This window comes from Rhinopithecus roxellana, chromosome 17, assembly GCF_007565055.1.
Source record: "Rhinopithecus roxellana isolate Shanxi Qingling chromosome 17, ASM756505v1, whole genome shotgun sequence".
NCBI classification, from domain to species: Eukaryota; Metazoa; Chordata; class Mammalia; order Primates; family Cercopithecidae; genus Rhinopithecus; species Rhinopithecus roxellana.
In genome coordinates, this window is record NC_044565.1 from 104,146,766 (window position 1) to 104,173,101 (window position 26,336).

Sequence of the window (26,336 nt, forward strand, 5' to 3'; positions counted from 1 at the left end):
AAAACTGAAACTCCGTACCTATTAATCAACTTCTCGTTTTCCCTTCCCCCAGTTCTTGGTAACCACCATTCTTTTTGTTTCTATGAGTTTGATTATTCTAGATATATAAGTGGAATCATACTATATATATATACACACACACACACGTATTTTTGTTTTGTTTTGTTTTTTTCGCAGTAGCACGATCTTGGCTCACTGCAACCTCCCCCTTCCAGGTTCAAGTGATTCCCGTGCCTCAGCCTCTCAAGGGGCTGGGATTACAGGGGCCCACCACCACGCTTGCCTAGTTTTTTTATTTTTAGCAGAGATGAGGTTTCGCTATGTTGGTCAGGCTGATCTCAAACTCCTGACCTCAAGTGATCTGCCCGCCTTGGCCTCTCAGAGTGCTGGGATTACAGGTGTGAGCCACCACACCCAGCCCAATATTTGTTTTTTCTGTTTCTGGCTTATTTCACTTAGCATAATGCCCTCTAGCTTCATCCAAGTTGTAGCATGTGACAGAATTTCCTTCCTTTTTAAGGCCAAATTATATTGGTACATATCTTTATTTTACTTTCTTATTTTATTTTATTGAGACAGGGTCTCACTCTGTCATGCAGGCTAGAATGCAGTGGCATGATCACAGCTCACTGCAGCCTCAACCTCTCGGGCTCAAGTAATCCTACCACCTCAGCTTCCTGAGTAGCTGGGAATACAGGTGTGCACCACCACGCCCAGCTAATTTTTGCATCTTTCGGTACAGACGACTTCTCACTATGTTGGCCAGGCTGGTCTTGAACTCCTGAGTTCAAGCGATCCGCCTGCCTTGCCCTCCCAAAGTGCTAGGATTACAGGCATGAGCCACTGTGCCTGACCCCATATCTATCCTCAGATTGGAGAAGAAAGAGAAATGATTTTTAAATTTGTGACTTATATAATTATGTTTATTAAATATTTTGAATATCACCCCTGCATATATCTTTTGAATACATTATATAGAGAGTAATGTTTGGTTATATTTCCTGAAAGATAGAAATTTTATCAAGCAAAATGCTACTTTTAAGACAAAATTTAGAAGATCTGATATTTAACCTATAGTTTAGAAAATTAACTTTTTCCTAAGTAGACTATTGAGGAATTGAAATTAATACTTTTCAGGGCTGAGCATGGTGGCTCACACCTGTAATCCCAGTACTTTGGGAGGCCGAGGCAGGCGGATCACCTGAGGTTGTGAGTTCAAGACCAGCCTGACCAACACGGATAAACCCTGTCTCTACTAAAAATACAAAATTAGCTGGGCGTGGTGGCACATGCCTGTAATCCCAGGTACTCGAGAGGCTGAGGCAGGAAAATCGCTTGAACCCAGGAGGCGTACGTTGCGGTGAGCCGAGATGGCACCGTTGCACTCCAGCCTGGGAAACAAGAGCGAAACTCTGTCTCAAAAAAAAAGAAAGAAAGAAATTAATACTTTTCAACTTAATGTACTATTTTGTAGTGTTTTATCCTAAGCTGGTGTTGTATGAGATGATCTGTTTATGACAGGAAACATCTAAATGTGGTCTAAAAAGACCCATGACTCCTGGAGATAGAAAAGATAAAACAAGTGTTACTGTTGATAGTTCCTCTGAGAAACAATATTGTTGGTGAAAGGAATTACACCAAAGCAGGAATTTATTATTTGTATCCTTTAATAATATTTTTCAAATGAGTGATGTTTCTTTAATGTGATCTTAACACCAAATTCCATCTCTTTTGATGATTTTTGGAGAAGTTATAAGATATATGTATTCAAATGAAGGGAACAGAGAAATATCTTCCAAAAGTGATTGAAGGCTTTCCACATCAGCTTCCTGCAACATCTACCAATCATAATCCTAAATCTTAATCTGACGGCCTGCTTCTACAGTATACGTTAGCAAATATATAAAAGAAATGATAAAATATCCAGTTTGAGGACCAACACTGTGCTTCAAAAATGTACCCCTGAGCAACTAAAGCTTACAATGAATGTTCAAATAACTGTAGATTAGGTAGAATAAAAATAATTTAAATACCAGAGTAGCATAGCCAAAAAGAGGGTAAATACTATTATAGGCTGGGTCATTACAGTAACATTTCTCCCTCAAATAGGGAAATCCAGTATTAGTCTCAAATAATTTTTGGCTTATTGTTAGTTTTATCTTTAAAGGCGCTCTTAAAGGTTATACTAAGGATTTGCTAAGAATTAAATATTTTGTTTGGGTCTTAAAATCGTTCCCCTTCCTTATGTCTTTTAGATCTAACTTGCCCTGTACAACTAGAATAAGCATAACCGTAGTTTAGAGGTTAACATGACACTTACCTATCAAGACACCTTAGAATAACAGTAGTCTTTCCCTGGAAATTAAAAAAGAAGGAATACTGTGTTAATGTCATTCATATGTAAAAATTGTATTATTGTTCATAATTGTGACCCAAAATAGATTTTTAATCAATTGAATGATAAATTACCTGGAAACTAAAAACTAGAAACTTTCGGAATTGTTCTGAAGTTTGATAAGTGGAAAAGTTAACTGTCAACTTTCTATCACAGTGTAACTACACTGCTATTATTATAATTATAAAGTCCCACAGATGACAAATACTAGCAAATCATACCTCACTTAAGTGGTCAACTTGGCAGCTGTCTTAAATTTTTTCTCTACTCATCAATGTTAATTACTGGTTAAGCTGATGTTTAGTGTCTTTCAAAATGTTTTAATTCCAATTGTTGAAGTGGAAATAAAGAAAAAGGTAACATACAAATAAAGGACACATTGTAAATATGTTCAAAGTAAGCAATTCAGATACTGCATTAGAGTAATTTAAGTCCAGAGGATGTACTTATTCCAAGTTTCTGTTTATTTTTATTTTATTTTTGAGACAGAGTCTCACTCTGTTGCCGAGGCTGGAGTGCAGTGGCATGATCTTGGCTCACTGCAACCTCTGCCTCTTGGGCTCAAGTGATTCTCGTGCCTCACCCTCTCAAGTAGCTGGGATTACAGGTACATGCCACCATGCCTGGGTAATTTTTGTATTTTTAGTAGAGACAGGGTTTTGCCATGGTGGCCAGGCTGGTCTTGAACTCCTGGCCTCATCTGATCTGCCCACCTCAGCCTCCCAAAGTGCTGGGATTACAGGCGTGAGCAACCACGCCCGGTCCCAAGTTTCCTTTTAGGAGTAAGGAAATACAGGTTTTGGCCTAATTCCTACCACTAGTCATGCAACTTAACTTCACAGCTTAGCCAGGGACTAGCTCAGTGGTTTATATCATTTTTTAAAAACAGTAACCCCCCCCCCCTTTTTTTTAAACAAAATACCCCTTGCAAGGAAATAGATAAAAGAGAAACAGCAGGGAAAGCTCCACTGGAGGTGGAGCTCTAAAGAAAATAATTTGGAAAACTCTGGATTGCCAAAAACACAGAACACTTATTATATGTGTTTTTGTTTTTACTAAAAACCCATAGTTTTTGACAAAAAAGATAATTACTCCACATTATATCTGGAATATGATCAAATTGAATAAATTTTTTGTAATGAGATATATTAAAAAATAACTGGAATTGTACAATATAAAAATGTATATTATTGAAGGATATTTATTGGCTAGTGTTACATCAAACTGAAAAACTAAAAAGAACCTACATGTGCCCAGTTAGGGGACTGGCTAAATTAATTATGGTAATACATATAATAGAATAATATACGGCTATTAGGAATAACAATGTAGAAATATACTTACTGACATAGTAAGACATTCATAATAGATCAGCATGACTCTGTTTTCAATTAAAAAATACTTTTTCTGCTTCCTTAAAGTACACACACACACACACACACAGAGAGAAAGAAACACACAAAGAAATGTAGAGGGACATCACTATGGTAATAATGATTATTTCTAGCTGATGGATTTGCAGATAATTAATGTTTTTAAGAAAATCAGGATTTTCTGCCAGGCGTGGTGGCTCACGCCTGTAATCCCAACACTTTGGAAGGCCAAGATGGGTGGATCACGAGGTCAGGAGATCCTGGCTAACATGGTGAAACCCATCTCTACTGAAAATACAAAAAAATTAGCCGGGCATGATGGCTGGCACCTGTAGTCCCAGCTACTCTGGAGGCTGAGGCAGGAGAATGGTGTGAACCCGGGAGGCGGAGCTTGCAGTGAGCTGAGATCATGCCACTGCACTCGAGTCTGGGCAACAGAGCGAGACTCTATCTCAAAACCAAAAAAAAAAGAAGAAAATCAGGATTTTCTAATTTTCCTACACTTAACTTGTATCATATGTAGTATGCTGTAAAAGTTTTAAATTAATAAGGGCTACATTACCTAAAAAGTAATGTACTCTACAAGAAAGTAGAATAAGAATTGGAAGGAATTTTAAATAATATCTAGCCAATTTCCTCAAATTGATTTAAATCACTCCTCCTTCTTCTTCTTTTTTTCTTTTTTTGAGACAGAGTCTCCCTCTGTTGTTTAGGCTGGAGGGCAGTGGCGCCATCTCAGCTTACTGCAACCTCCCCCTCTGGGTTCAAGTGTCTTAGCCTCTGGAGTAGTTGGGATTACCAGTACGCACCACCACGTGCAGCTAATTTTTGTATTTTTAGCAGAGATGGGGTTTCACTATGTTGGCCAGGCTGGTCTTGAACACCTTGGCCTCCCAAGGTGCTGGGATTATAGGCTTGAGCCACCATGCCTGGCCTTAAATCACTTTTATTATAATTTCATATAAATGTATAGTACTATATGGTAACAATTCCAAATTAACATAAACTAATCTGGGAACTGAAATTAAGTTTAAGATTACCATCAAAATTACAACCCAAGATTTAAAAATTCATTAGTATACTTGTAGTCCCCTGAGAATGTTGCCATAGTCTTGTAGGTTTCCTAATTCAAGAAACATTGACCTAGTACGAGTTCGTTTAGAGACCATCAAAATGAATCCCATCTTCCCTCCCATTGCCTCAATCACCCCAGATGTCCAGCCCTCTCCTCTGACCCATTATCCCTGGAACTCTGAATTTCCTAACTCTCTACACATCCCTTAATCTTGCCCAATAATCCCCTTCTGTCCTCCCTTCCTCTAAAATCCTTCCACTCTATGATTTCAACTCCATGACTGGCAAACTCCCCGATATCTCAGCCTTTTCAGAATATTCTCTCCACCTGTTGGCCTTAACTAAAATATGACTTACCTTGGACCCCTTCTTCTGCAGCCTTGTTAAATGAGGCTATTTATTCTCACTACCTTACATACTTTAGGGTCCTCCTTGTTCCCCAGCGCCACCTACAAACAACTACTCTACCTCCCTCCTCTTGCAAAAACCTCAGAGGCTCATATCAGTTTACCACCAGGGTTGCTGTCATCTCTTTTGACTCATAATCTCCCTTGCCTTCTCAGCTACTGTCATGAATCTTCTTCACACCCACATGGGTCTTGGCAATCCACCTGACATCCAGACCTCTCAGTGCATTTGCCTCCCAATGGAGGCCTTTTCCCTCACTCTATTTCTGCCACGGTCACTTCCAAGGTTGTATCTTGAAGCTTTCCAGTTTCACTGGAAACTGCACTGCTTCCAAAATCACACATACAAACAACACATTCTCTAACCACTACTTCAGGAATCCCCACAGTAATAATTCCTTGGCCTTAGTGAAAGGTCTCAAATGTCCATTGATACCCCTCTTCCCCCAACCAACAGTCGCTCCTACTCCATCAGCCTCTTCCTACCTTCGCTTTTCTCCTTTTCCATCTCAGAGTCCACAGTTTATCATCACAATCATCTCTGGTAAATATCATCCATGCCCTGAGCTCCCTCACTTTGCATTGCACCCAGCCAGCAAAGACAGTCCCAGGTAATCACCTTCCTCCTCCATGCCTGCACCCATGCAAGTGAGTGATGGTGGAAAAAATCCATGTACACTGGGCAAATTAGTATCAAACTAACACCCATCATGAAAATGGCAGTCAACAATGACTGGCAATGCTATTACATTCCTCTAGTATGATCTCTCTCCCATTTGTTGGAATATCTGTTTCATACATTTTTCTTGATCATCTTAGAATACTCCACATTCTTCAACTGAATTACTTCTCTTTCCTTACTTCTCGCCCTTCAAGCTTTAGCCATCACTCTCTTCAGGAGGATTTCCTAGTCTCCCAACTTTCTGGGGTGAGTAAAGTGCCCTCTCTTTTTCCACCATAGCATTTGTCTCATGGTATTGTCATTGTTGGTGTACAAGTCCTGATACACAAGTTCCTTCCCAGTAGAGAATGCCTTTCATTCCTGTTTCCACAGTGTCTAGCAGGATGCTTAGAAATAAAAGATGTTCGTTCATTGTCAACCGATTGGATGAACAGCTGGTTGGAAGGAGAAAAGATAAGGCAGCAGGACAGCTGGCTTCTTTGGTAAATGGTGATTACTATTAATTGAACAACAGAAGCATTGATTGCTTCTCTTTATCTTCCAAAATAATGTTCTCCATGAAGCAGAATCAGATACTTTTTTCTTTCTTTTTTGAAACAAGGTCTCCCTCTGTTGCCCAGGCTAGAGTGCAGTGGCAGAATCACAGTGGCACACTGCAGCCTTCACCTCCTGGGCTCAAGTGATCCTCTTGCCTCAGCCTTCCGAGTAGCTGGGACTACATACAGGTGAGCGCCACCGCACCTGGCTAATTTTTTTATTTTTATATTTGTAGACACTGGGTTTTGCCATGTTGCCCAGGTTGGTCTCGAACTCCTGGGCTCAAGCAATCCATCTGCCTCAACCTCCCAAAAGTCCTGGGATTACAAGCATTAGCTACCGCACTCAGCAGAATCACATACTTTTTAAAGAACAATATCCTCAAAAGTTTTAGATATCTTAAGGGAGTTCCTAAATCATCAGACACAAAATTACTTTTGTTACTAAAAATGAAAAACAGCTTGTATATGCCGCATATTGCCATCAAGAAAAAGGGGTGGTTTCACAAGTAACAAAAAAACAAACAAAACAAGACAAAAACCGGGTATCATGACTACAAAGGAGTTAAAAATAATTGTTACAGAGAGCGCTAAGAGGATACTAGTATATTTTGTACGTGAGCATTTGTATGCTGGAGTCAGTAATCAGTACCATTAGTATAAGCCATTCTGTCTAATATTCTGTGTACAGAATGTTTGCTGTAATAGAAATTTATTTGTACCATAAGACTAGTACTAGTTATTTACTCATTTAAATCCATGTATGTACCTACATGGCAGAGTAAGATAAAATGTAGGAAACTGTTAAGTACTACGCCTAATATGAAAATCACATGCATCATAATAGTAAACTCATGGAATAACACGTAGCTGGGCACGGTGGCTCATGCCTGTAATCCCAGCACTCTGGGAGGCTGAGATGGGCGGATTGCTTGAGTCCAGGAGTTCGTGATCAGCCTGGGCAACGTAGTGAAACCCCATCTCTATTAAAAATATGAAAAATTAGCTGGGCATGGTGGCGCATGCCTGTAATCCCAGCTGCTTGAGGGAAAATCACCTGAGCCAGGGAAGTCAAAGCTGCAGTGCACCGAGATCGCGCCACTGAACTCCAGCCTGGGCAACCAGAGCAAGACCCTGTCTCAAAAAAAAGAAATAACATGCGTTATATACTATATACTTATATAGTTGGATTAAAATTTTAAAATAGAAATGCTCTATGATAATTTTATTTTAAAGAATTAAGTTTGAATTTTAAAAAGTGGGCCAATATGAAAACTCTGGAAAATAAAGAAATTAAAAACAAAATAAAAACATTAAGTGATTAAAATTTTACTATCCATATTTCTAATTTTTATTAGAATTTTTTATTTACATATTTGTATAATTGGGATCATATCATGTATGACATTTATGTCCTGCTTTTTCAATTCAGATTATATTCTTATATCACTAAAACCTTCTTCATGGTTGTGTAAGTATTTCTCCCAATAAATGTGATCTTAATGTCGTATATAAAACCCCCCAATGAAGGGTGTCCAGTTGTGCGGGGAGGGCCTTCTGGGACTCATCTGGAGACAAGATGGGTGCTCAAGCTACCTGGACACTGACGTTGCCCAGTGAACATGTAACCTTGCTGATGCAGAGTTTAGTTTCTGAAAGCTTCGTATTTGTCAATGCACTTAAGTGGAAGCATGCAGCACAGAAAATGAACAGGAATTTGAAACCCACACAGAAATGAGCTAGGGCACTACATGAATTTCAGCATCTTGCATCTGGCAAGTCTTGACCGTTTTCTGTCACCAGCCATTTTGCCTTTCTGGCAGGAACTTTGTGGGCCAGGCAAAGTCGCATGAAGATATGATGCATACGTTCCTGCTCTGTGTGGCCACTTCCAATCCCTTCTGTATGCTTGGTGAAGGAAAACAGAGACTTATAGCAAGTGGGGAGGGTCTCTTCCTACCAATCAGAGGCCCAATGGAAATGCTGCCATATTTTCCCCATATTTTTCAAAATAATTAATAACCCTGTAACAAATATCATTGACACAGTTCAATTATTCCTTTAATGAGATTTCTAAAAGTAAAGTAACAATCTAAAATATAAAATTATTAAGATACTGACTTACTGATTTAGAGACTGACTTAGATATTTAAATGAATCCTAGATTTTATACTCAATTATGGTAGAAGATCTGAATATTTTCAAATCATGAAATAAAAAATAGTTTAAATATATTTTTCTAAAATTTTGTTTACTATTACAGTTTTTCCTAGATTAATAACAAGCACTTTCTAATTCATGCTAAACCAGATTGGTCATCTGGTTAAAGTGTTGAAGTATCTACATTTTAATCGAAGTATTAAAAGATGTTTTACCAATGGTTGTTAAATCATCACAATAATTGAAAAAAAGAAAGCATTACCCCATTTTTACTGCCAATGAAGAAAACAGATTTTTCTCCAATTTCAGCTCCATCACCTTCACTTCCATTAGTTCCTCTTTTTTCCACTTCAGCTTTTGCAATTTCCCAGAGAGTTTCACTACATGAGAGGCAGAAAAAACAAAATTGAGGGAAAAAGAATTCTTTCAAATATTTATTTCAAGCTCAGAGAAATTTTATTTCAGTATAATTTATGAAACAAATGAACATTATTTTCTGAGGAACAATAATCTGGTAAAACATCTGAGGATTAGTCATTCTATGATTTTGTTTTTCTTTTGATGCTTTGAACTAGTTCTTTGAAAAATGCTGAAATTGATAAGCAGAGCCTTTATCGCCAGGATTTGAGGCTGTCTTATTTGGGGCTTCCCCTAAGGTTCATAGCTGTGTGTGTTAGCTTCTCAGACACACATGGAAGTACAATGACTTTTGGGAACGTTCAACTTGAAAACCACAAACATTTAGGTCACCTAGGCAGGTGGGAAAAGTACAAAACCAGTGTATCAAATAATCTTTCCTCTCTGAAACATTTCTTTTTTGTTTTTTAAATTATGTTTTGGGGTAAAAAATCTTTTTTTTTTTTTAATATAAAAGTATATGGGAGGCTGAGGCAGGAGGATCACTTGAGATCAGCCCAGGCAATATAGGGAGACCCCATCTCTACAAATAATAATAATAATAATAATAATAATAATAAATTAGCATGGGGGACGGATAGCATTAGGATAAATACCTAATGTAAATGATGAATTAATGGGTGCAGCAAACCAACATGGCACATGTATACATATGTAACAAACCTGCACATTGTGCACATGTACCGTAGAACTTAAAGTATAAAAAAAGAAAAGAAAAGAAAACAAACAAAAAAAAATTGACTGAGGCTGGGAGCGGTGGTTCACACCTGTAATCCCAGCACTTTAGGAGGCCACGGTGGTTGGATCACTTGAGGTCAGGAGTTCAAGACCAGCCTGGCCAACATGGTAAAACCCCATCTCTACTAAAAATACAAAAAAAAAAAAAAAAAAAAAAAAAAAAATTAGCCAGGTATGGTGGTAGGTGTCTGTAATTCCAGCTACTCAGGAGGCTGAGGCATGAGAATCACTTGAACCCGGGAGGTGGATGTTGTAGTGAGCCAAGATCGTGCCACTGCACTCCAGCCTGGGCAACAGAGCAAGACTCTGTCTCAAAAAAAAAAAAAAAAGAAAGAAATTAGCTGGGTGTGGTGACATGCACTCGTGGTCCCAGCTACTAGGGACGCTGAGGCAGGAGGACTGCCTGAGACCCGGAGGTTGAGGCTGCAGCGAGCATGATCACATCACTGCACTCCAGCCTGGGTGACACAGCAAGACTTTGTCTCAAAAAAAAAAAAAAAAGTATAAAGGAAAAAAAAAACCCTAAAACCACAAACATTTTGAAAACCATCCTTTCATGCATTTCTTTACACAGATATATAACTTTACACAATAAAATCATATATATATGAATTAAAGCCTAAGTGAAAATGGAATATTAAACTAAAAACTAACCATGGGCAAGACCTGATGGGTCCTAGCCTGATTCTGCTACTTCCTATGTATGTGAACTTGGGAAAATTACCTAACCTCTTTAAGTCCTTCATTCCTTTATTAATTAAACAAATATTTATTGAGAACCTAATATACGCAATCCTCTGTACTATTCCCCAGGCTCAATGGTTTCTCTATCGCTAAAATGCCAATAAAAAAGAATGCCAGTTTTATAGGATTGTCATAATTGTTAAAATATGTATTTAGTTTAGGGCATGGCCTATACAATTACAAAAATTATTGAGGGCTTGTAATTACTACTATTCAAGAACCAGGAACAAAGAAAAAGGGTCAAAACAGGAGTCCTTAAATGTTTGCACTAAAATTCATGCATTTATTTCACAGGTGAGCCTTCAGAACTCAGTTTGGGCCTGTTTGCTCTTCATTTACATAACATTCTTTCAAAACGTGAGGATCTGTTTTCCAAATACCCAGCAGAGAGGAGAGACCGAGGCGCTGCAGTCAGCCATGTCACCTGCGGAAATCCTAAGTATAACCATAGCTTTATAACTGTAACCAATTATCCCGTGATGGAAAGCTGACAATTTCCCACACTATCCCAAGGAGAGAAAAAGATTTATCCTGCTCTGTGATGCACTCCCTGACCCCTCTCCCCGACGTGCTTATAAATTGCTGAGAGAAGGTTTAGGAATATCTTGAGAATGGGTAATTAAAATTAATATCATAGAATTGAAGAGCTAGAATATAATTTACAAACCCTCTCCCGTTTCCCCCCTTCAATGTGATGTTACATTTTCCACAATGCCTTCCAAATTTCTCCTTGCTTATTACTGCGAATCCCCGCAACAGGAGGGGAGGCCCCTGGGGAGAGGAGGCTTTGCGGTCTAGCTCATCGCCGAAAGCCCTGCTCCGGAAGCAGTCTCTGGCCTGCAAGAAACTTTTATTCAATCATTCAATGGGTGGAGTTGCTGATCTTTCCAAATCTCTTACTTTTCTACCTAGGGAGCTTTCTTTCCTGTTTGCAGCAGAATCTTTATGCTCAAGGCTGGTTCCTAGATCCCCGACCATGCAAACCCGGGAGGCCACCCCCTCAGTCTTCCAACAGCTGGTCCCGCCTGGGCTTCCTCTCGCCAGGAATACTCTCAGCAGCCTTTGCCTCGCAAGCCGAGTTCAGGGAATACCTGGACATCGCGGCCGGGCTGCCGCAAACGTCACGGGCTCGGAGTAGGGCCCAGCCACGAATCGGGATGCGAGCTCCGCAAGGAGTCTGTGAGTGAGGCCTTCTGGGTTGCCATGGGAGCTACGTCGCGGCCGCGGTTGCGTTGGGGGAGAGGGGCATCATGGGAAATGTAGTTCTCAGGAGTCTTGTTCCGTCTCATTCTCAGCCTCAAGCCTTAGGATTGCTTTTAGATCCCAAGTTAGTAAGCCCTTGTTACCTCCTAGATCGAGATGATAAGGGGTTACAAACCTGGGATCTAAAAGCAATTATTTCTGGGCTGGAAGTGTTCTTTTATTTAAAAATTTTTTTTACTGAGTATCAACTATATGCCAGGGGTTTTTGCTCTCTCTCATCTTTCACTTTTTTCTTCCCAATCGCCATGCTTTAGGAATAGAGGAGTAACAATCTCTTGAACTGTTTTCTAGTAATTTACTAGAAGCAAGGAACATTCGGACTTTAAAATTTAAAATAAGACATGTAATTTTAATATTTTCCAACTTTCTAGATGCTTAGTTGTTTCAAGTTTTATTCAATAGCACATTGTGTATTTATTAAAAATTAATGAAGCAAGTGCATCTCCTACATACTTCGTTTACTTTATGAATGTAGATTATTTTCTTTTGGAACTTTGTGGTCTCTTTATAGATCTCCAGGAGTGTCCAGATAAATAACGAACACTGAAATAAGTAACAATCACTGAATATGCAAGGCTGTATGCTACACAGAATAAGGAATAAAGAGATGAGTAAGAAAAGATCGCTATCTTTAAGAAAGACATACTCTGCTAATTATAAGCACCCAAGGAGGTGAGTGATCTAAGCTATTGTATAGAGGTACAAAAATTGCATGAGGGCAAGTGACTAATTATGCCTGAAGGAGATGGTGAAACATTTATGGCACTGATAGTATTTGGTCTGTGTTGAATGCTGAGTAGACCTAGGCTTTCTAGCCTAAGACGCCCTGAATATTTGAAGGGGATACCCTCCCTCCAATCCTCTGCTATTTGGCTTGATTTCTATGGTGTGGTGTTCAAGGATATGGGCTTTGGAGTGAGATGGACCTAGGTTCAAGTCCCGACTCGGCCACGCTGGCTAAGTTGCCACATTGCCACATCGGGTAAATCACTGGATTTCTGATCCTGTAAAGTGGGAAAGATTGTGAATCTTAAATGAGATAAATATAGGTAAAACATAACTTATGTGTGTATCTGACACATTATAACTGCTTAATGCTTGTTATTATTGTGTGATAAGCTGCTGGTCAGTAACTTTGAACAAAGAAACACAAGGAACACATTCCTGGAAACCAGGCTGATGGTTGATAAAAGGGTGTTTATTTCAGATAAAGTCATTAGGAACAAAATCCTCCCAACATCTAGGTATATTTTGGAGATATAAAGAACACTAAGTTGCACATAGGAAGGGAATTAATGGGAGTAGAGCTCACCGAAGAAAGGATGATTTTTTCAAAGGAGGCTTATACATCTGTCATTGAATCAGCAGCTATAGCCTGGTGCTAAGCCAGCCTTTAAGCTCACAAACTGATATGGGACAGATTGTAATGAATTGTAATGATTTGGGTTCTAGAACTTCAGAATACTTTTGCATGCTAGTTAGGAAACCCTGTTGATATTGATAGCAATAACGACAGCTAACATTTTTGCCAAGTGCTTGCTATGTACTGGGCACAGTACTCAGTACTAGCACTTCAAAAGTACACTTGTTTGAGTAACTGGGAGAGGTGTTTGAAGGAGGGAGCTTGGTAACAAGGAAAGTGCAGGTGATCTGGCTGGGCCCTGATCAGCAGCACTGATTCAGGGTTGATTCAGTTGGTCTGACTGAGCAGGTGAGTTCCCCTTTCTTCCCTCATTCTTCTTGAGGCCTTCATACTTGGGCAAAGAAAGTGACCTTCCTGGGTAGATGAAGATTGTTCTTAAGGTAAGAATGGAAGGAGAAGGAGACAATCTTTCTGGATGGAATGAGCAACAGTGCAGAAGGGTAAAGGCATGTGCAGGATGTATCTCGGAAACTGAATAGTTTGGGGTGAGATCATATAAAGTGCCTGGTGGAGCTACAGTGGAAGAGCAAACTGGGCAGGTGGATGGGGCTACTGTGAAGGATACTATAGTCTAAACTTTACTGTGTTGGTTATGAGAAACCAAATAGGGTTTAAAAATAGGAGTGTGCCATGATTAGACATGAGTTTCATGAGATAATTTTTTGCAGCTGCGTGAAAGATGCTTTGCCATCTAAAGACCATGTGGAAGCTATTAACAATAGCTAGGAAAGTGACAGGCAGAGTTGGAAATTTTTCCTCTTGTTTTCAAAGTTATGTAAGCTAATTGTAGGGGAAAAAAGGTATGCACAGAAAATTAAGAGGATAAAATAAGTATAAGCCAGAAGTAATCATTGTTAGGTATTTTGGAAATACATTTGATATGTTTCATTCTAATCTTTTTCCTTACAAAGTTGAGATTAATTGTAAAGTTAATTAACATCCTGATTTTAACATGTATTTCCCCATATCAAATTTTAAAAATGCACCATATCAAATTTTAAAAATGCATCATAAACATAACTTTGATGGTTGTAGAATATTTCACTACATAGATTTTTCATAATTTACTCAAGCATTCTCCTAATGATGAGTACGTTTGGGGTGGTTCAGAGTAAACACCTAACATGAACTGGGTTAATCACAGTCCTTCCCTGAAATTTTTCAAACTAGAATTGGGAAAAGCAAATCACTCTACCTCTAGAGGAAATTAGCATATTTTGTGCTAAATGAATTATTTTGTAGTTAGTGAGCACACAGCAGCAGATACACATCAATATGAAGAGAAAGTGCTGGCATATGTCTCATGGTTCTAGTTGTCCCTAAGGCTTACCTGTGTCCTCACCTTTCTTATGGCTTGGTTGTTCAGCTTACTCTTTGATTATATGAGACATCCTAATATCCTTGTAATACAACTTCTCATTTTTGTCTAAGCCGGTTCAAGTTGAATTTTGGAATTTACAGCAAAAAGAGTTCTATCTAATACAATTACTAGGCAGTAGAGAGTAAGACGTTGGTAAGAGGGAGAAAAGTCAATGTTTCTTTCTTGATTGATGAACTGGTGATCCTCTTAACCAATTTTGAGGGGCACAGAGCAGGAGAAGCAGGTTTAGAGGACATGGTGAGTTTGAGATATCACCCAGCAGACAGTTGGACCATTTGGGGTCTGCTGGACTTGGCAGTTAAGTGGTCAGTGACAACCTCATGTGAAGAAGTTTCGGTAGAATAGTCAGAACATGAAAGCAGTGTTGATGATACCCTATCCCTGAGGGGAACATCTTATAATCTGTACATGATCCAAAACCTAAGAACTCTCCACAAGCTTTTCTAAGGTTACACTTTCTGTTAACTTTTCTCTCATAAAAGGCAACTCTTATTGGAGTTTGATAGCATTTTCCAGAAACTCAAGAAGTTAGTAACATCTAAGCCATTTCCTCTGGTATTACCCAATATTCAGTTCCTAGGAACTCCTGGGAATTCATTAGAGCCACATAGTGAGAGAGGGAATTAGCCTTCTCTTGCCACTGCCACTGTTAAAGAAGAGTAATTCGATTTTCATAAAACCACAATATAACCTAGCAGCACGTTCAGAAAGAGATGCCCTTCCCCTCCCACCTCCACCCTGTTTATTAGAAAATGATGTTGGCAGGCCGGGCACAGTGGCTCATGCCTGTAATCCCAGCACTTTGGGAGGCCAAGGTGGACAGATCATCTGAAGTCAGGAGACTAGCTTGACCAACATGGTGAAACCCCGTCTCTACTAAAAATACAAAAAATTAGCAGGGCAAGGTGGCGGGAGCCTATAGTCCCAGCTACTTAGGAGGCTGAGGCAGGAGAATGGCATGAACCCGGGAGGTGGAGCTTACAGTGAGCCGAGATGGCACCACTGCACTCCACCCCGGGTGACAGAGAAAGATTCTGTCTCAAAAAAAAAAAAAAAAAAAAAAAAAAAAAAAAATTAGCTGGGCGTGGTGGCAGGCGCCTGTAATCTCAGATACTCCTGTGCTTTGCCAACATCATTTTCTTTTTTTTTTTTTGACCAGATCCTGATCTCGTGATCCACCCGCCTCGGCCTCCCAAAGTGCTGGGATTACAGGTGTGAGCCACCATGCCCGGCCATCCCTTTCTTCTTTTAGGGAAAAGAGATTGGGGGGAAATGTGAGAGGAGATGTCATTTCTGCATAAATCAGGTGGGCAGCAGGGAAACTGCTCTGTCCACTTCTTCCTGCTTGTCACTTCTCTTCCTCAATTTTCAAATTACTGGAGCCTCCCCTCCCTAGAAATCAGCTGCTCGGGGCGGGGGAGTGGGTGGGGGAAATATGTTGTTGGCATCCCACCAACAGGTAAAGCCTTTTTCTAGAGAAATATGGTTATCCATGGTGGTTACTTCTTCAGGATCATGCTTCAGGTACAATTAAGGGTTAAATGTATTGTTTTAGGAACTTGACCACTGTGTATTTTTTTTTAATTGGCAGGTAGACGTAAGCACATGTATTTCTTTTAATGAAAAAAAATCCAAACAGCAAACTATTAAACACATTTTTGAAATAAAGGGTCTTTATAAGTTGTGACTAACTTCTCTTGTAAATTGAGAGTCAAATTCATTTCTAAGCTATGATAGTATTTGATTTTAAGGGCACACACACACACACACACACACACACACACAATCCAGAACATTTAAAACAAATTTTTGGAACACAATCCATTAAACTCACCTATATGAAATATGAAATCATGGGAGAACCAATATTTCTATCTATTTACCTATTTACATATTGTGTGTCAATATGCACACATATGGATTAAAATTACAATTCGCCAAAACAGCTTTCTTTTATATGGATAAAACACAGTAACACTGAAGACAAAGCACGAATGCAAGAGAAGGAGGCAATAACTACCATTTTCACTAGTACTACACCTCAGCTTTGACAATGAAAACATTAGGTATTTCTTGAAGATTATTCAAAAGGTAATGCTCAAAATGGGTTTTGTAAATCATTTATTATGATTGAAAGGGAAGAAAATGATAGGAGACAAATATTACAATTAAACGTGTAACATTATTCTCTGTAACCAATCATAATAACATACTTTGAATTTTTGAATGGCTATATAATTTCCCAGAAAATAAAATTTTCACATCATCAGTTACAGAAAATTGATTTCCTTCCATCAAAATATTTTATCTCTGCTCTATCAAAAATAAATGCCTAGTCTAAAGTACTACACAGTTTAAGCTAAGCCTTCACTACTTGTTTAAATTAGAAGATTGTGGGGAGGGGCTTACCAAATGATGAATAAACTACTGCATGAGAATAAAGCCCTCACACATAAGTAACAGCTCTGTCAAGCCTCTAGCTCACCAACGAATTATGAGATGGCTGTCTGGGAACTTAGAAACTCTATTGTATCCCAGCCAAAAGGTTTCTGAGAATCATCATAAATTGGTTACCAGTTTATTCTCAAAAACAAATGTGCTTATTCAATGGGCAACTGTGGCTCAAAAGATGTACAGGAAACAGTCAATGGAAATCTATTTTGATGGGGTTTAAAAAATATTTTTTGTCATTATCAATAAAGTACAATATTTTTTGAGCAATGTACTTCTTAGCTCTGTCCTTTCTAAGGATGCTAATACAGTATGGAACATTTTTTAAAGACTTAATGTGAGAACAGTACATTGCCACGGGAGAAAGCAGCAAAGAAGAAAATATGAAGTCTCGGCCAACAGATTAATTCAGCAGCTAACATTTCTCAGATTGGTTTAAAAAAATGACAAAGTGATAAATATATATCCAAAAAATAAATACAAATATTCTATACATAAATAAAATTAAGTATACTCATGATTACCATTACAATTGAACATTTTAATAATATCATTTTCATGTCTTATCACAGTTTCATTTTTATCACGAATATGAACTACATTGTTGTGACACATACTGGAATGCACTGACCACTTACATAACCTAATAAAGTAATGCACTTAAGTACTCTATCAACTAAAATTTAACCTCCTTTGACAGAAGAATTATTTGCTCTTTTCTTTTAAAAAATATTTTTGAGGCTGGGCATGGTGGCTCATGCCTGTAATCCCAGCACTTTGGGAGGCTGAGGTGGGAGGATTGGTTGAACCCAGGAGTTTGAGACCCAGCCTGGACAACATAGGGAGATCCTGTCTCTACTAAAAATACAAAAATTAGCTGGGCATGGTGGTGCATGCTTCTAGTCCCAACTATTCAAGAGGCTGAAGTGGGATTGCTTGATCCCGGAAGGTCGAGGCTGCAGTGAGCTATGATGGCCCCACTGCACTCCAGCCTGGGCAACCAGAGTGAGAACCTGCCTCAAAAACATAAAATAAAATATTTCTGGAACCAGGTGTGGTGGCTCACACTTGTAATCCCAGCACTTTGGGAGGCTGAGGAGAGAGGATTGCTTGAGGCCAGAAGTTCAAAACCAGTCTGGGCAACATAGCAAGACACTATCTGTATATACATATGTATGTATGTGTAGGGAATCTATTTTCAAACTATAATTAGAAGGTAATGTGTGAGGGGGAAAGCTTTAAGGATTGTCTTTGTTTTTAAAGATATTATTAACAAAGCAAGGTCAAGATGACCCAGCACCAAATACAGTGAAATGTGGGCAATATTCTTGTGAACCTGGGCAGCACGAACAGTCAAGGAATGTCAGGAATCACCATCTTGTTTTAAATTTTACACTCCAGTGATCTGAAAAGGTGACAGGGTACACTTTGTAATACCACACAGGAGGCTCAGGTTACCTAACGTTACCCTGCTTTCTCACATAATGATTCATAGAGCTGGAAGATGTATTGCACCTGCTCTGAAAATGGACTCCTCACACCACTCTGCAGCTGTTTCTTATTCTGCATGTTCTACTCCTTTCCAAACACTATATCATTAATTAAAAGCACATTTAATTATAGTACTTACTATTTTGGCAGTGAACATCTCCAAATAATCAACTGGTTTACCAAATGAGAGTTTGGAATCTTCCTTTCTAAAGATTGCCAGAATATTAAAAAGGGGAAGAAAAGAAAAGCCACATTGCACAATGTGTCTGATGACAAGGGAGAAGGGAGATGGAAAAAATGATGAATTCTTACTCATTTACTCTATGAGAAAATTAGTGTGTTGGCAAATTTTGTGTTTATGTTTTACTGTTAATATTTATTTGAATATTTAAGAATCAAATAACAGAGACTAACCCCCTTCATTGTTAAAGTTTGGAATACCGGTGTGTGGCTGCCATGCTGCCAGGTGTAAAGGAACTTGTAGGGAGCTGATACAGCCACAGCATGGAGGACAAGGAGTGAATGATCAGGCTCCCTGGCTTTCAGAGTAAGGTGGGGCCTTTGGTCGGTCTGCTGCTTGACAGAAGAGGCTGGCTTCCCATCACTCTGGCTTGGGGTCCCCGGGTCTGGGCTGAGAGCAGTGCTGGAGCAGAGAGGTGGTGAAATGCTGCCTTTTGCTGATGGAAGTTGTTTATGTAACTGGCGATCAAAAGAGTAATTTCAAGAATCTAAAACAAAACAGAATTGTTATGCTCCTGAGAAGTTCTCATCACTTCCAGAAGAGCACAGTGTTGGCTACAGGTGAGCTCCATTTGCAAGTGCCCAGGCTACCAGAATTCCCTTCTCTCAAGATCAAACAACGAAGTGCTTACATGTCCAGCACCATCAAGGCAGCCACACATTTTTTCATCACTTAAACCAGCAGAAAGAGTGAATCTCAAAAACAAATTGAGTGGCAATCTTAGGAAATGTGACAGTCAGTAGTATAGCTCTATCAAATTATCATAAAGCCACGTTCGTGAATATATGAATTAAGAAAGTTAGTGTCATATGAACTCTCTATTTTCACTAAAGACTGAGTTCCCTGATCTGCACTTACTGGTTAGCTGCTTTCACTTAAGTATAGACTTAATTAAGAAAGACATCTATTTTTTTTAAAAAAGCTTCAGATTCTGAAGAAGTAATTTCTTTTATCTGATAACATTAAGACAGTTAAAGTTTTAGGAAAATCACTTTCAATTAGAATTGCATATTAGAATGTAATCCATTTATTTATTGCTTTTACTTAGAGATGTTAAAACTACATAGTTTGTTAAAAGTCATAAAGGAGCAAGTATGTTTTAATTATAAAACCCCAGTCTTTAATGAGTCCATAAAGCAAATAACCACAAGTGAATAAGATAATGTGCATAAAGTACCAGACAGCAATAACTTATTGCCACAACCATTTATTTGGAATCTTCTATATACCTGGCACTGGGCTAAGTACTCTAGAAGCTTCCTTCATTTAATTTTTAAGCCAAAAGAAGGAGGGAGTATGTTACTATATTTTTAGACAAAGAAACCAGGGCTTGGAAAGATGATGTAAGTTGGACCCACGTTTGTTTGACTATAAATAACGTCTGTTTTCCCATCTGGAACGCAGTCTTTGCTGAATAAATGTTTTAGTATGAAAACAACTAGCATTGCTTTTTGGCCTTTTGGCTAAAATTAAGTGAAAACAACTAGCACAAAAAAGTTGGCAGAAAGGCTCCTACTCACCTTGGGTTTTGCCATGGCAAAAAGTAATTTCTCTGTTGGTGTGTCCTTTGAATGTGTATTGTTAATGACTACCATAAAATCATCTTGATAGCCTCCAAAGGTCATTAGACTCTTATACACATAGCTGACTATTAACCTCTTTAAAGAGAAGAAAAAGTAAATATGTTATATGCTCTTACTTCCAAAGAGAGATGAAAAATAGTAATATAGCTCAATTAAAATGCAGATATTAATCAATTATGGTATAATACAAAATTATTTCTAAAATAAAATCTATTATGATCCAAAATAGATAGTAGTGGTATTAATTTCATTTAGGTATCATCTGCCTTTACAATGTTGAGTCCGAAACAAGTCACTGAAGAAAAACGAGAAAATGTAAGAATAAAATAAAAAGCATCTATACTCCAGCATCTAGTGGAAAGCCACTGTTAATATTTTTTGTATGCCCGTTCATATATCTCTGTTAGGTTAAGCCATATTACTGATACTTTTCATGGTCAAAATGGTCAAATATTGGTAAATCTACCCTGATAGATGGATTTTGAAATCTATAAACAGAAACAGTATCATATATTAACCCTTTGTCACATATGCAGCAAATATTTTTTTCTAATGTGTTTCCAAAACAATGTAAAAATGTACCTTAGGCTGGGCCTGACGGCTCACACCTGAGGCTGAGGTGGGAGGATCACTTGAGCTCAGCCTGGGGAACATAGGGAGACCCTGTTTCTATGAAAAAATAAAAAAAATTAGCCGGGCATGGTGGTGCATGCCTGTGGTCCCAGCTACTTGCGAGGCTGAGGCAGTAGGACTGCTTGAGCCCAGGAGGTCAAGGTTGCAGGGAGCGGTGATCACACCACTGCATTTTAGTCTGGGTGACAGAATGAGACCCTGCCTAAAAAAAAAAAATCAATAAATCAATAAAATAAAATAAAATGTAACTAATATACAGCCTGAAAGGACTCTGTATATCTAATGATTACCTTGCAAGACTGAGCAGACCATTCCAGGACTGAATGCCTCAGACCTGCAACCTACCTGTGTGTGCTTCCTGGCCTGTCTGGCTACCTCCTGGGAGCTAGGGAGCTAGTTTCCTGAACTAAGGTAACTCGATACCGGTGTATAGGTTTTTTTTTTTTTTTTTTTTTTTACTTTAAGTCACTGATTTTGTAATACCTTCAAGTTATCCATTCAAGAACTAAAAGGCACTCAGAAAATATAACCCTTTGAAAAAAAATGTGTATGTGTTTGTTTTTTAAGCAATTATAAGGGGAAACAGTAACTATAACACAAAAGGATAGTTTGGTTTCCAGAAAATTTTCAGTGATCTCTGATTATAGCCACACGATTAGACCTGCCTGGTGAATGTAGTAATTCCTGCCCACCAGATTAAACAAAAAAGAGAATAAAATTGTATTAAATAATTAGACACATGAAATATAAAAAAATGTAAATTTCAGGTAAATAAATGAACATATATAGAAATCATAGTTTGACTTTAAACTATGTGGAAAGTGCTAAGATGCTATATATATGACATTACAGAAAATTATAGAAATTGTTAAAGAAGCCTTAGTGAAAGGGAACTTAAACTTTGGTTATTAAAGTTCCCACTTTAATGATTTCTTACAGATTTTTATTTTACACAGGAAACAATCTTCTTAACACTTTTAAAAATATAATCATTTCACGAATATAACCATGATTACAATATAGTCACGGTATCAAGATTTTTCTCATACACTGTCTTATCTTGTTTTAAAAGGTTAAATTATAATCATAGCTGTATTTGTAAAATGACTGTTCATGACATAGTATTAGGAAGAATGTTTTCTGTGTAAGAGAAAAATCAGATTAAGATATCATTACCTTCTGTTTATGGTACACTGAGCAATGGAAACAGTTGACTCAATGCAAAACGAGCATTTAAACTTACCATGGAGTTGTATTCTAAGAGGCTTAAACCATCCTCATTTACAGCCAGCCACATGAAAGTACTTCCAAGTGATGATGGAGTTATGGGCTATGAAGAGGTGAAAATACACTATATTATAAATGCTAAGCAAAATTACAGAAATTTTTTCAGTCTAAATGGCATGTAACATTTGCCATTAAACAACAAAAACTTATTAAAAATCTCTCCTAGGAAAGAGGCAGGGTGGTATACTGGAGCAAACAGTGAATGTGGTATTAGGAGACCTAGCTTTGAGACCCAAACGGGCCATTTATTAATGTGTGCCTTTGCACAAACTACTGAATCTCTTTGAGGCTCAATTTCCTCATCTTTAGCATAGGAACAATAATGTTCACATTTTAATTTTCTTCTGCGTTAAGACATTAATAGTCAACAAGGCTTTTAGGGTGTCTATGATGACCAAAATCCTAATGAAGCAAAATATACTGCTGTGCTTGATAAATTGTGTAGTGCTATTACAAGGTAAAGGATTATTATTATAATTGCACACCTTTCCTGAAAGTTCATTAAATCTGATATTCAATGTGTAATAAAAACACAATAAAAAGAAAATATGAAACTGTGTGATAAATAGTAATGAGAAATATGAAAATTTCCACCAAATTTTTTATTGTAAAAGCTATGAAATTGGCTGGGTGTGGTGGCGCATGCCTGTAATCTTAGCACCTTGGGAAGCCGAGGTGAGTGAATCATTTGAGGCCAGGAGTTCGAGACCAGCCTGTGCAACATGATGAAACCCCATCTCTGCCAAAGACACAAAAATCAGCTGGGCATGGTGGTGCACGCCTGTAATTCCCGCTACTTGGGAGGCTGAGATAGGAAAACAGCTTGAACCTGGGAGGCGCAGGTTGCAGTGAGCTGAGATAGCGCCACTGCACTCCAGCCTGTGTGACAGAGTGAGACTCCATCTAAAAAAAAAAAAAAAGGTAAAAGCTACTCCTGGTTCTCATAGAAAAAAAAAGCTATGAAATTATATTAATAAAAAGAACCTCCTACCACTGAAACCCATGAATAATTTTGAGCAATTAATGATGCTTGTTTGGTTCCATTAACAAATGAAATCCTAAAAAAAACTTAACTATTTCTCTTAAATTTTACAAAATAATGTCAAGACTATAGATATAAAACTGGGATGAATGTTGGGTTATTTTACATAATAAAACTTGTTAGCATCTCATATATACAAAACCCTCAGTTAGAAACTGTCTACTGAGGGTTGATTTGCAAAGGATAGGGAAGAATTCAATTCAAAAGGATGCCCTTCAACTCTAGTGTCCACTGACAGGTGAATGGATAAACAAAATGTGGTATATCTATACATACAGTGGAATGTTATTCTGCCTCAAAAGGGAAGGAAATTTTGACACATGCTACAACATGGATGAACCTTGAAGACATTATACTAAGTGAAATAAGCCAATAACAAAAGCACAAATATTATATGATTTCTCTTACATGAAGTTCCTAAAGTAGTCAAATGCATAGAGATAGAAAGTAGAGTGGGGGTTGCCAGGGGCTGGGAGGAGGAGGGAGGACTGGAGAGTTAGCATTTAATGGGTACAGTTTCAGTTTGGGAAAATAAAAAGGTTCTGAGATGAATGGTGGTGACAGCAACACAACAGTGAGAATGTACTTAATGCCACAGAACTATACACTTAAAAATGGTTACAATGGGCCAGGTGCGGTGGCTCACTCCTGTAATCCCAGCACTTTGGGAGGCTGAGGCGGGTGGATCACTTGAGATCAGGAGTTCGAGACTAGTCTGGCCAAAATGGTGAAACCCTGTTTCTACCAAAAATATAAAAATTAGCTAATTGTGGTGGTGTGCACCTGTAATCCCAGCTACTTGGGAGGCCGAGGCACGAGAATCGCTTGAACCTGGGAGGCAGAGGTTGCAGTTAGCCAAGATCATGCCACTGCACTCCAGTCTAGGTGACAGAGTGAGACCCCATCTCAAAAAAAAAAAAAAAAAAAAAAATTAAAGGGTAAATTTCCTTATGTGTATTTTACCACACACACAGAAAACAGGAGGTCATGAAGCAACAAAGGAAGTGTCGCTTGTTATAAAGAAAGAAAAGTGAGCAAAAAAGATGCCTGTCATGTAATTTGAAAAGCAATATTATTATTTAATAATATTTTGTGCCAGCAAGCACATATTATCAGAACAGAAAAGGGTATTTAATATTATTTCCAATGCTGAAGTTAGAATTAAAATCCATGCTGCTCTACAGTTCAAATCTATTCCTTGTAATTTTTAAAAATATATATTCAACTCCCTGTAAGAACATTAATTTTATAGATGTTTAAGAATACTAACTTTATCGTCTTTTTCTTAATTAATATACAGCTTTCAGTTCCACTAGAAAAAAATTAATTCTCACCTATCAATAATATAGTCACTCATAGAATCAGAGTTAGAAGATACCTTAGATTTTACTTTTCTAGTCTAAGTATTTCATTAACAGATGAGGAAAAGTGAGGTCCAGAGAGGTAACCTGACTTGCCCAAAGTTGCACAGCTATTCAGCAAATATTTATTAAGTGATAATTATTAATTATGTGCAAAGCACTACGGTAAGTACCAGAGGAAGATTTTAGGATCAGTGAGTTTATACTTTCAAGGAGCATGCAATTTAATAGTGAGGATAAAACAAACACACAGAAAAATATAACACAAGGCAAGATGTTATCTTAAGAGCCTGAGAAAGTACAAAGAGACATGGTTCAACAGAAAGAAAAGGAATCAAAAGGCACAATTTTTCCCTTGGGGAAAGGGCTGGCCATCCGCAGGCAGGGCGAGTCTCCTTCCTCAGTGTTCCTGCAGCATTCTGTTCATGTGACTCATCATGATATTTGCCATACAGTGGTTTGTTTACAGGCTTGTTGCACTACAGAGTACACAAAGTAAAATAGTCCTGGAAGTTCATGTACAATCCATCTGAAACAATAGGTTATGTATCCCTAGAGCTTAGATCAATGTTTAGCAAACAGAACTATTTAGTAAATACTAAATAAATGAGCAAATGAATGACAGAGTAAACGTGTGCATGGATGAATGAATGAACAGAAGAATGCAGAGTTGAGCTGTGGTTTAGGACTCATGATTAGCTAATAAGTCCAAGAAATGATTTAGGGTAGGAAAAGTTGGGCAGACAGGAAAAGATAGAGAAGCTTTTGTGCCCTTTCCCTTGTGTCTCTTCATTGTTTTCTTTACATTATTGGATATTTCTTCATTTTTTACAAAAGCCAAATATACTAAGTCTGGGGTAAATCTGGTCGACTATGTACACAAAGGTTTTCATTACGCATCTCTCTCCCATTCTTTCTTACTTTTGCAAGAAACAACTTGGCACCAAAGAACGGCCACTGCCTGGCTACTGTCAAATAAATGCGCACACAGTCAGCAGCACTGTGTCCCCGGAGGGCCATCCATCTGGTTGAGAGTCGCTGGCAAAGCTGCCTAAAAAAAAGAAAAGAACAAAAACAAAAACACTAAAGCAAAAACATAAACAGTGTGTCATAATCTTAAGATAAAACTCTCCTTGAGCCAATCTTAAGCATAACTGTGACCCCTAGGCATAACCCGGGTAAAGATTTTGTGGCTCTCATCACACCACTGTCCACCACTTGTCCTTTCTGGAATATTCCTTTCTCCAAATTCTCATACTATCCATGTTTTCAGCATGAACTAGGTACCCCCAGCAGATCCATTTTTTTTTTTTTTTTTTTTTTGAGACAGAGTCTTGCTCTGTCACCCAGGCTGGAGTGCAGTGGCTGGATCTCAGCTCACTGCAAGCTCCTCCTCTTGGGTTCATGCCATTCTCCTGCCTCAGCCTCCCGAGTAGCTGGGACTACAGGCGCCCGCCACCTCGCCCGGCTAGTTTTTTTGTATTTTTTAGTAGAGACAGGGTTTCACCGTGTTAGCCAGGATGGTCTCGATCTCCTGACCTCGTGATCCACCCGTCTCGGCCTCCCAAAGTGCTGGGATTACAGGCTTGAGCCACCGCGCCCGGCCAGCAGATCCATTTTTAAAATCTGAATATCTACCATCAAAACTTAGCGT

General features: G+C 38.4%; 2 protein-coding genes across 2 annotated transcripts in view; both read right to left on the reverse strand.

The window, feature by feature from the left end:
• DYNC2LI1 (dynein cytoplasmic 2 light intermediate chain 1) overlaps positions 1–11,725 on the reverse strand; it is a 38,812-nt gene extending 27,087 nt beyond the window's left edge. The window contains exons 1-3 of the mRNA XM_010382580.2: positions 11,618–11,725; positions 8,890–9,007; positions 2,321–2,355 (exon numbers count right to left, since the gene is read on the reverse strand). Of these exons, the coding sequence (XP_010380882.2) occupies positions 2,321–2,355; positions 8,890–9,007; positions 11,618–11,625 (161 nt within the window). The 5' untranslated portion in view covers positions 11,626–11,725. The remainder of the gene's footprint in view (positions 1–2,320; positions 2,356–8,889; positions 9,008–11,617) is intronic.
• A 4,972-nt stretch (positions 11,726–16,697) lies between these two features.
• The window catches only part of PLEKHH2 (pleckstrin homology, MyTH4 and FERM domain containing H2), a 132,309-nt gene continuing 122,670 nt past the window's right edge, over positions 16,698–26,336 (reverse strand). Inside the window, exons 27-30 of the mRNA XM_030921765.1 lie at positions 25,604–25,733; positions 22,236–22,322; positions 20,297–20,434; positions 16,698–19,263 (exon numbers count right to left, since the gene is read on the reverse strand). Of these exons, the coding sequence (XP_030777625.1) occupies positions 19,078–19,263; positions 20,297–20,434; positions 22,236–22,322; positions 25,604–25,733 (541 nt within the window). The 3' untranslated portion in view covers positions 16,698–19,077. The remainder of the gene's footprint in view (positions 19,264–20,296; positions 20,435–22,235; positions 22,323–25,603; positions 25,734–26,336) is intronic.